We start from the raw sequence: 10995 nt of genomic DNA, 5'->3' as shown, positions 1-10995 counted from the left end.
GGAGGGTGTACACTTCGAAGCACCCCTCGGTTCTCGGTTCAAGTAGTCCCACACTTTACCCCCCGTTCCGCCCGTGACGTTGCGGCCGAAGCCGACGGGCGCGGAGATGCAGTCCCGGTTCCAGGCGTGCACCGCGGCCCGCGGGCCGCACGCGGCGCACGCCGCGAGCAGCAGGAGGGCGTGCTTCGCGTCCATGGTGGCGGCCGGGCGCGCGGCGGGCTTGGCCGGGTGGTCCCGCGGCCGCGCGCTTAAGTAGCACCCCGCCGCCGTCCCCTCTGTCGCGCTCGTGTCGGCCCCCTGCACGACGGGCTCCTCCTCTACGCCGTCGCTCGCACGCATAGTCGAGGAGTCGTCACGAAATTGCGACACGGTGACGTTTCGCTCGCGGGGTGTGCGGTGCGACGGGTGGGAGTCCAATGCTGGCTGCACCATTTCAGGTCAGATTGTTTGTTTGGGTGTCCGCCGTCACGTTTGAAGGAAACAATGCTTCACCTGCCCTACGCCCCGGTCAGGCGACTCCGCCGGCCCGGCCCTTTGACGCCGGCCGGTGGGCAGATAGGCAACCCACCCTGCGGCGCTTGTGTTAGATGGGTTGCCTAAGCGTGGCTTTGCGGGCCAAGTTCTCGTGCTACAAATAGCAACTGACGCAACTGGCGCCTGTCTCCGAGCGGCCATCCCCATCCCGACACGTCGTTCGTCCTCTCTTGGTTCGGCCGGGCACCGCCTATTCGGTGTCGGCTGCTTCGCGTCTGCCCCCCCAAAAAATGACAGACTCGGGAAATTCGTGCTGAGCTTAAGAGGGTTTTGAGACACATCTCTCCAGTTTCCACCCGCGAAGCAATCCCGCGCGGAAATTTTTCCGTTTCGAATCTCAAGTTGGTCACACTGTAGGCACCTGCCCCCTCCCCTTACCCGCCCCGCTCCCCGCAGCCACTCCAAGCCGCGCCTGCGCATTGGACCCATGTCTGGTCTTGGACGGAGTATTCCCCTTCGTCTGCAGTCGCCGCCTAGGAACGCCTAGGCCTGAAGCCCTTGGACTAGCAATTTCATTTCATAGTGGCCAAGTTTGGAGCTAGTTTCTGAAAAGTCGACCCAGTCAAGGTAAGTCTGCGATACGTAGCCATCAGAAATATCCGATTGCCTTAGTGGCAAAACTTACCTCGCAACCGCCTTGGCTGTTAGGCTAGTAGTGCCTGTAGGTGCCCGGTTATGCCGGAGTTGAAACAATTAGGCTAGGATCTAGTTAAAACTATACCTTTAAAAAAACTTAACCTTTCATAGCAGAACAATGACTGGGAGTTAGGCACTTGTTGGAAATAGTTTTAATTTAACTTACTCTTGTTTACAGGCTTTGTACTTCGAGGCAGATATGTTATCGCTTTACTATCTTTGTTAAATATCTGGTACATTCTTATTTTTCAGGCAGTATGGAAGGGAGGAGAGGATCCAGATTTCATTCAAGAGGACCCAGGAAGAAAGCAGGCAATTTCTCAATGAGGAGTAATGGGTCGGGTCCTGCACCAAGTGACCCGGACCAGGCTCATCGTACTGCAAGGAGTCCTAGAAGAGAAAACGGCTCAAGGTGGGACAGAAACGGCAGTTTCCCAATTAGGGCTAATTGGTCTGGTCCAGAACCAAGTGACCAGGCTCGTCATTCTGCAGGGAGTTCTAGAGGAGAAAACAACTCAAGGTGGGATAAGAACTTGGCACCAAAGAGGGGTGGAGCTCATGGTAACCGAATGATGGGAAAATCTGAAGATGCATCATCTTCACTCAAACCTTTTCCTTTTGGGTTCCGGAGGTTGGAGGCCCTTTCAGGATTACCTGGCCTCAAGATTATGGAAATCTTAGCAGTGCAGCAGACAATGGCTGACTTTGTTGCACTTTCAAATCAAGCTGATTTAAAAGATGATTTCATTGCACGCATTGTTGTTATTTTAGGGAAACTGGCTCGCATTGAGTTTGATGAAATAGTGGTTCAGTTGCTCTCACAAATTTCTTCCTCGGGGTTCTTGAAGCAACTTTTATGTTACATTGTTGACTTTCAAGAAAAAGATTTTACTGCTGAGGACAACAGAGAAGCCTTTGTTATATTTGATAGTGTGGCAGCATTCAGTCATACTGTGAGCAAACTTTTACCAACTCTTGCATGTGAAAAGTTTTTACCAATTTTGAAACAATGCAACAATGCCCTAATGTCTACAACATTTGAAGGGATTGAAAAAGTTCAGGAATCGATAAATATTACCTTAGAAAAAATTACTGTAGAGAAAGAGAAAAGAAAAGCTCAACCTGTGAAAACTACAATTGCTGAAGAAGCATTGCAACTATCATCGCCACCACAAGATTTTAGGGATCTGAGTACTGTACCCCAAGAACAAGATCTGTCACATCGCCATTCCTCATTTCTGAGACCTTGCATAACTCAAGGACCGTACAAGAATGTTGAACATTATTTGGATGTCCAGTTTAGACTTCTGCGGGAAGATTTTGTCAGGCCATTGAGGGATGGAATTAGAGATTACATTCAGAAGAAACGTGAAGCTGACTCTGGTAATAAAAAGAGAATCAGAGTAAACAACATAAAAATATATGAAAGAATTGCTTTTGGTAAAGCTGAAATTATTGAAGCTAAAGTTGGATTCCCTGTAAATTTTGACCCCCAGAAGAAGTTTTGCATCTCTATTAACTGGGAACAATCAAAAAGGTTCATGCTGGGATCTTTGCTAATTTTGACAAAAGATGGGTTTCAAACCATTATTTTAGCTAAGGTATTGAAAAGGGATGTTCCAAGTTTGAGCAATGGCATTGTATTGATTGAAATAGCTGACCAACTTAATGACTGCAATATTCTCAATCATGGTCACTGGATTATGGCAGAAAGCAATTTGTTCTTTGGAGCCTATTCACATGTGCTTGAAGCTTTGAAGAGTTATGATGAGGTCAGTTTCCCTCTAAAGAATTATATTGTGGAAGCACATTTTCAGCCAGAAATGCCCACATACCTGACTGCCCATGGTGGTGACATTTCCTATAAACTCTCTGGTGCTCCAATTGATCGCAAAATCCATCAAGACTTGGACTCTGATTTGAGCCCACTAAACTTAAATCAGGACGAAGTTGGTTCATTCTCAGTAAACTTGCACCACAATGAAAGTTGGCCTGCCTCAAGTGATCTGGGTCTTGATGAGAGTCAGTATGAGGCATTCAGAGGAGCCCTGACTCAAAAGGTTATGCTGATCCAAGGACCTCCTGGTACAGGAAAGACTTTCCTGGGCTTGAAAGTTGCCACAACTCTTTTAAACAATAGTCAATACTGGCAGAAGACGAGTTATGATGAGCAGCGACGACCACTCGTGGTTGTATGCTACACAAATCATGCCCTTGATCAATTTTTAATGGGATTAATGTCAGTAACAAACAGCATTGTGAGAGTTGGGGGCGGTTCGAAAGTCAAAGAACTAGAAAAATTTTCAATCAGAAACATGAGGCGTTCAGTGCATCTTACTGGTTCTTTTATACATATGATAAAGAATTACAGACATGCATTTTCAAACATAAAAGAAGAATATCAGAAACTTGAAAAAGCCATATCCGAAATTGAGATGGGGAATGGTATTGTAGATCCAGTTTGCCTCTTAAACTATGGTGTTGTATCACATCGTCAATCTCTATCATTTAACAGTGGAGAGGATGTACTTGAATGGCTAGTAGGATTAAATATGACTACTCTGTTCAATGAAACTCAGGCAAATCTGTCTTCTTTGATTTTGGAAGATGAAGATAACAATCAAGACCTATATTTTTCTCTGAAATTCTCCAAGTTTGATCAAATTATAAACTCAAATACTAGGAGTTCAAGTTATTTGAAAGAAAGAAGAATATATATGCAACATCAATTGAGGAATCCTATCACAGACCCCAAACTTCTCAATTTGGATGTGGTTAACAAAAGTAGAAGTCTCAAGCAACTTTCCTCAGAAAATCGATGGCAGCTTTACAGGTATCAATCTAATTGAACACTTTTATCCCATCATATTCTTCAGAAAAAATAATTTGCTTTTAGATTTTGAAATTGTAATGTTATTTTATTTTTGCAGATACTGGGTGAATGAACTACTTAAAGTGCTTAAAACTAAAATTACTGACATGCAACCAAAATTGCTAAGGGCTGCAGCAAATTGGAAAGAAGCGCAAATGGTTGAAGATCAGTATATTATGTCACATTGCCAAGTTATTGGTATGACAACAACATATGCAGCGTCTAAACAGTCTATTTTAAAACAACTTCGCCCCAGAATTGGTTAGTATTGTTAAAAACTCTTCCAATAATGCTCCTTTTAATAAAGTTTTACTTTATATACCTATATTGCTTGGGGGCTATTTTGTGATTTTTCAGTTATTGTCGAAGAGGCTGCGGAAATCCTAGAGGCCCATGTTATTGTGTCTTTAACTGGATCTGTTGAGCACCTGATAATGATAGGTAAGAAATAACTGACTTCCAGGATAGTTATAAGCTTTCTTCTTATAAGCTTTCTTCTGGGATTGAAACTTTAGAATCTAATATACATGTTCCTTCCTGGCAAGGTGACCACTTACAATTGAGACCAAACCCTGCAGTTTATGAATTGGCTACAAAATACCATCTAAATGTCTCTCTCTTTGAAAGACTCATTAATAACAGAGTGCAGTGTGTATCTTTAACAACTCAGCATCGAATGCGTCCAGAAATAGCAAGGCTTGTTTGCCCTGCAATATATCCATCTTTAATCAACCATGAATCTGTCTTTGAATATCCTACAGTTAAAGGAGTTACAAAAAATTTGGCCTTCATTGATCATAGTCATCATCAGGAAGAGGTGATTATTATTATAACTGTGCCAATTTTCTTAGGGGTTTAATAAAATATTTATCAGTATGTTTCATCTTACCTCCTCACCATTTTATATTTTCTAATCTTATTTTATTTTTAAATTTTAGGTAGAAGAAATTCAATCATTCCGCAATGTACATGAGGCACATTTTATTTCTGCACTGGTCAGGTACCTTTGTCTCCAAGGCTACAATGGTAGCCAAATCACTGTTTTGGCTACCTACAAAGGACAAATGTTTTACCTAAATAAGGTACAACAGTCAATTTGTTTTCCATTTCAAAGATTATTTTAAAAACTAAATTGAATATTGCTGTTTCTTTTCTGTGTATTGAAATAAGTTTATTGTTTTTATTTATTTTTAGCTTCGTAATGAAAATGCCTACCTCTCAGATGTAAGAATAACTGTTGTAGATAATTATCAGGGTGAGGAAAATGACATAATTCTCCTCTCTTTGGTACGAAGCAACGACGATGGGGATGTTGGTTTTTTGAAAATAGAAAACCGAGTGTGTGTTGCACTATCTCGAGCTAAACATGGTGAGCTATTTTTTATAAAGTTTGTCACCGTAATATGACACCCATGCCAAAATAATTGATGTGAGCTTAATATCAAAAGTCATATCTTTCAGTGCATGCACTTTTTTCTTTCTTTTCTTTTTTAAATAATTTTAATCTGTGTTTTTTAGTTGTTTTTAGTAGTTTTGCATTTTAAACAAAGTTTTTGCTTTCCCTTGATTAAGCGTGTAAGTATAAGACTGTGTGCCCAAACTTAAAATATTTTGTTGCCTTTATTTTGTTCTAGGTCTATTCATCATTGGAAACATGCAAAACTTATTGATGAAAGGTCTGATTTGGCCAAAGGTTCACAAGGAGTTGTCAGAAATGAATGGCTTAGTCTCAGGACTTGAACTTCGATGTGAGGTTCATTCTACAATTACTGTTGTTACCGATGCTAGTGATTTCAAGAATGTTCCAGAAGGAGGTTGTCTTCTGCAGTGTAACACTTTAATGCAGTGTTCACACATCTGCGCTCAAATGTGTCACTCAACTGATAGAAAACATCTGAATTTCCAGTACAGTTTGTTCACTATTAATTGGAAGCTTAAGGATTGTTTGCACACCTGATTTTCATCAATTTTGTAAATTCTTTAGATGTCTTGAGCCCTGTCCACGTCCAGTCTGTGTGAAGAATCATCCGTGCCCTGATAAGTGCTATGAGGAATGCAAACCCTGTCGAGTGCCAACTTTAGTCACTTTACCTTGTGATCACTCAGTTGAGATACCATGCCATGTGAATCCTTCTAATTACAAGTGTATGGTAAGTTCATAACTATTCAAAGGAGGTAACTTGCTAAAAAGTTCTAAAACACATTCATTGTTCACCACTGAATTATTTTTGTTTTTAGGAGGAATCACTTTTTACATTATTATGTAATCATCAGAGAAAGATTGCCTGTCACCTTAAAAAAACACCTGAACTAATTGATTGCTTGGAGCCCTGCAGAGTTCGTTTGAATTGTGGACATGTTTGTGAGAGAAGATGCCATTTATTTAATGATCCTGATCATAAGAAAGTAAGGAAGACCTTAAAGGGCTTAAATGTAAACAGGTTCTGTTTCAACATCCTTGTATTTATTAATCTAAAGAAAACATTCTCAATTTGATTTCTAGTACATTTGTCGAAAGCCTTGTGAGAAAAAAAATATTGGGTGTACAGAGAATCACATCTGCATGTTAGCGTGTAATCAAGAGTGTGAGCAGTGTGTGATAATGGTGAAGAAGCTGCTGCCCTGTGGGCATGAGTGGACAATGAAGTGCCATGAAGAGGCAACTCGCCTATTATGTGGCAACAAGTGTCCTGAAACTTTGTCTCCATGTGGTCATAAGTGTTTGAAGAAGTGCAAGGATAGCTGTTCCCCTTGCTTAACAAAGGTAAGGTGAAACATACGAAATAACCGTGTGTTGAAATATTCTGTATACCGTATGTTCTGCATATATATGTAATGATTTTCCTTGGTCCTGTCTATAACATATTTCAGGTGGACAAAATTATTCCTTTGTGTAAACATGTTCAAAAGATGTTATGTGGAGATGATCCATCCAGTTTTAAAAGTTGCCAAAAAAAGTGTGAGAGAAAGTTGCCCTGTGGCCACAAATGTACCAATCGGTGCTCTGAACAATGTACTAAAGAATGTAAAGAATTAGTCAACTACCCAGGGGTAACTGGATGTGGCCATGAAATCCGTGTCCAATGTTACAGGAAGTATACTCTTGGTATGGCAATATTTTCTTTTTTCTAACTGGTGGAATAAATATTCAATAATAATACTAAAAATATAACACTGCTTGCTTTATACTGGTTTACTTACAAATATATTTACAGCCCCAAACAGCATCGAGCTCTTGCAATCCTGTCAAGAGCCCTGCAATGTGCTTTTGGAACCCTGCAAGCACCAATGCAGAGGCACTTGTGGGACTTGCTGGCAGCGGAACTTTCACCGTGGCTGTAAAGAACCGTGTGGTAGAGTCAATATCTGCGGTCACAGGTTGGTTTCTTTCCATTTATAGTCTTTACTGATGGTCTCTGAGATTTACATTCTCCATAAAAATTACATATTGATTTGTCTTCTTCTTTTCAGCTGTAAAGCCCCATGTGCAGAAAAGTGTCCTCCCTGTAATGCACCCTGTACTGTGAAGTGTCAGCACTCAGTTTGCCCACAGAGATGTGGGCAACCTTGCCCACCGTGCTTGGTAAGCAGCCCATAGTTTCCATGATGTGTCTTTTGTTGATGTTTTAGAAATACATCTTTCTGTTATCTTTTCTTAACTTAATATCAACTGTATTTTTTTGTTTTGTTTTTGTTTTCTCTGTTAATATTAGGAAAAGTGTACAAGAAAATGTTCTCATGGAAAATGCAAGAAGCTTTGCAGTCAAAATTGTGATGTAAAGGCATGTGAAGAGCCATGTCCAAAAATGTTGAAGAAATGTGGGCACAAGTGTGTTGGGCTCTGTGGTGACACTTGTGTGTGTGAAGAGTGCAATCCTGGAATCAGGGATATACTTTTTGGCAGGGAAGATGAGGAAAATGCAAGGTCTGTACTGAACGTCTCCAACTGAATTCTGAACATAATTGTAGGAAAGATATATATTTATGTATATGTATATGTATTTATGTACAACCTTGACTGATTTTTTCTTCACTTGTCATTATTACAGATTTGTTATTTTGCCAGACTGCAATCACATATTTGAATCTTCAGGACTTAAGGAGTGGCTATTACAGGATTCAGAAATTAAGGAAAAAGTCTGTTGTAAAGAAATGATGTATCTGGTAAGACAAAACTACACGTCATATGAAATTATGTGGATCTTTTCTCTTTTCCAGGAATGCCCAAACTGCAAAAAACCGATTCGTACATCCTTACGTTTTAATCATATAATAATGAGACATGCACATGATGTCCAAATGATAAAGCAAAAGCTTTTTGGAAAATGGGATGATATTTTGAAAGCTGGTCGCAAAGCTTTGGGCATGCTACAAAACAACAATATGTCTTTTCCTGATGGTAAATATTTATGTTTGTGTTATTGAAGTTGGATGTGTCTTACTTTTTCTCTCATGCTAATGTCTGTCCCTCTTAGATTTGCAGGATTGTATGTTTCTCACAAACACAATTATCAGGAAAGTTAAGGTACTCCCAACAGATGTACCACCACACAAGAGACGTAATCTATGGTTTGCACCCCCCCTCAGTCTAAATGAAGTAAATAGTCTGTGTCAATATGCAGAAGTCATGTCCTCACTTGCCACCCTGGCTAAAAAGGCATTTTACACTGATTCATCATCCCCAGAAAGACCAAGTACACACAATACCAAACGCCTGCGAAGTACATTTTTACAAAACAAAAGCACTGGATCCTTTAATGGGCAACAACTGAAAACAGCAATGCAGTTAGAGGTGAAAGGTTTTATGAGCCATTTTTGTGCACTTCTCAAAGGGCATGATTTTCTTCGTTTAAGTGATCAGGAGGTAAAGTCTCCAGCTCCCACTCATTAATCTTTTAGTTTTTCATTGTTTTTATTTTTGATTGTAATTTGATCTAATTAATTCATATCTACTTTTTTAGGCAAAAGATATAAATGTGTTGCTTAAAAGACTTGATGTGTTGATTCAATTATGTTTGCTTGAATCATCGCCAAACTATCCTCTCTTACAAGCTGAATCGAAAAACCAAGCCAGTCTTTTGTCGTCAAGGGTCAGAGGCATTCAGCTGTATTCTGATAAAGTAAGTTGGCTCTTGGCTTTGTTTCTCTTTTTTATGAAGCATAGCAAAAGCTAATCATCTTGGTCCCTTACTTTGGATTGTCAACCACCCCATCCATTTTTCACTGAGAGTACTTAACACATCTAATATCAATTCTATTTCAGGACTACAGTAGTGATTGTAAATTGATAAAGAAATTAGCAGATGAAGTGCGTTGCAAGATTACAAAAGCTGAAATTAAAAGTGTAGTTACAGCCATGGGTTTCAGTACTGGTCACTGGTTTAAATGCCCAAATGGCCATTACTATGCAATTGGTGAGTGTGGTGGAGCCAATCAGGAAAGCAAATGCAATGAATGTGGAGCGAAGATTGGTGGTACTAGCCATCAACTGACAGCTGGTAACAGTTTTGCTCCAGAAATTGATGGTGCAGCTCATCCAGCATGGCCTACTGTTTTAGAGGGCAGACCTTGAAGTTGAAGTTGGGGTTCTGTATTTCTTCAGGACCAGAGATATTAGATTATATTACTGTATTGACTTACGTAGCTTAGTTTCATTCAACTTATGTTAAACATACAAACTTAGCCTCCAGCTTATTCTTTCTTTAAGAGAAACATGATTAACTATATAGAGTTTTCTGAACCTCAACTTCAGATTTTCACCTGCATTCAAGCTATTATAATCTATTGTGGTGTAATTAAAGAATGCACTAAATAATCCGCCCAAGTATACTGTTGTCGCACATTGCTTCCCCAGTCCACAATACTTCCCCAAATTTGACTGGGAATTTCTCAGTGAAAGAAACATGAGGAGAGAAAGGGGTGACATTGAGATACCCCAAAATGCGAATACACTGTAACAAAAATCATTACACACTGTAAAATGATGCAAAATTGAACAAACAGTTGAAGAAACTGTCAATTATTACCACCGGCCAGAACTTACAATTTTTAACTGTGAATCGCTGGAGGTGAGTGTCGAAATTACAGTCTGAAACCAACAAAGGTGACAGTTTGAACTTCGCAGTTTAAACTGTAAAACTTTTAATTTTGCAGTTCAAACTATCAGAATAGCGACTGAAGACGTGATGTACAGTGCACGGTACATGAGTCTGGAGGCAAGGCAGGCAAGCTGGCACAGCGCCGGGTACGTCAGCCTGTGGGGTAGGCAGACCCGCACGGCGGCCAGCGCCCGCAGGCAGGCCGCCCGCTCACCACGCGCGCCCGACGGGCCGGCGCGGGCTCGGCTCCGAGCCGAGACGGGGAAACCGGGAAAAGTCTTGCGCTCCCCGCCTACGGACCCTGTCCTCGGAATGTAATTGCAAACTTGATTCATAGTCTGGGGCAGCCAAAATATCGGGATTTTGTGCACTGCAGTAAGGACAAGCATGGGCATTAATTTGATTGAGAATGTGACCATGAAATTAAAAACAAGCGGCTATGCTGCTGGAGTAAAAGGAGGAAAGATGGGGGGGGGGGGGTACTTTGCCTTCCGCGGTAGAGATAGTTTGGGAGACTTTCTAAAAGTAATCCCTAAAATGTTCATTTTGGCATGATATGTAGTAGGTAGTAGGTCCTACTATCATGATTTTGGGGGGGCTTTTACACAACAGGAGACTCACCTTTGCCTGAGTTTGAATCGACGGTGCTGACCCCCCCGCCCCTTTCCACCGGGTCGGCGGCGGCTGTCCACCGCGCCCGCCGTGGGGAAGCGCGGCCCAGCAGGATGGTCCGTATAGAACCCAGTTCAAGAGGCATGAGGGGCAAACGCCGGTCGCAGCTGTAGGGAGGGCTCTATCCCCAGAGTGAGGCGGACTTACTGTGGTTGTGGTGGGCAGAGCGGTGCAGCCCCCCCC

General features: G+C 41.4%; 1 protein-coding gene across 1 annotated transcript; it reads left to right on the top strand.

Annotated features, from left to right (window-relative positions):
• The first annotated feature begins 933 nt into the window (after nt 1-933).
• On the top strand, nt 934-9869 carry LOC113211648 (NFX1-type zinc finger-containing protein 1). The gene is made up of 20 exons (XM_026430095.2): nt 934-1101; nt 1423-4003; nt 4101-4303; nt 4400-4483; nt 4588-4859; nt 4981-5124; nt 5237-5411; nt 5677-5947; nt 6027-6192; nt 6281-6448; nt 6546-6806; nt 6914-7148; nt 7258-7420; nt 7514-7625; nt 7756-7967; nt 8092-8179; nt 8261-8441; nt 8518-8906; nt 9004-9162; nt 9306-9869. The coding sequence occupies exons 2-20, from the start codon at nt 1428-1430 to the stop codon at nt 9612-9614; spliced, it is 6168 nt and encodes a 2055-aa protein (XP_026285880.1). The 5' UTR covers nt 934-1101; nt 1423-1427; the 3' UTR covers nt 9615-9869.
• The last annotated feature ends 1126 nt before the right edge of the window (nt 9870-10995 follow it).

The sequence above is a fragment of the Frankliniella occidentalis genome, unplaced genomic scaffold, assembly GCF_000697945.3.
Source record: "Frankliniella occidentalis isolate FOCC.00 unplaced genomic scaffold, Focc_3.1 Scaffold27, whole genome shotgun sequence".
Lineage (NCBI taxonomy): Eukaryota > Metazoa > Arthropoda > Insecta > Thysanoptera > Thripidae > Frankliniella > Frankliniella occidentalis.
The sequence above is the reverse complement of the archived record's forward strand: the minus strand, read 5'-3'. Positions and strand labels throughout refer to the sequence as shown.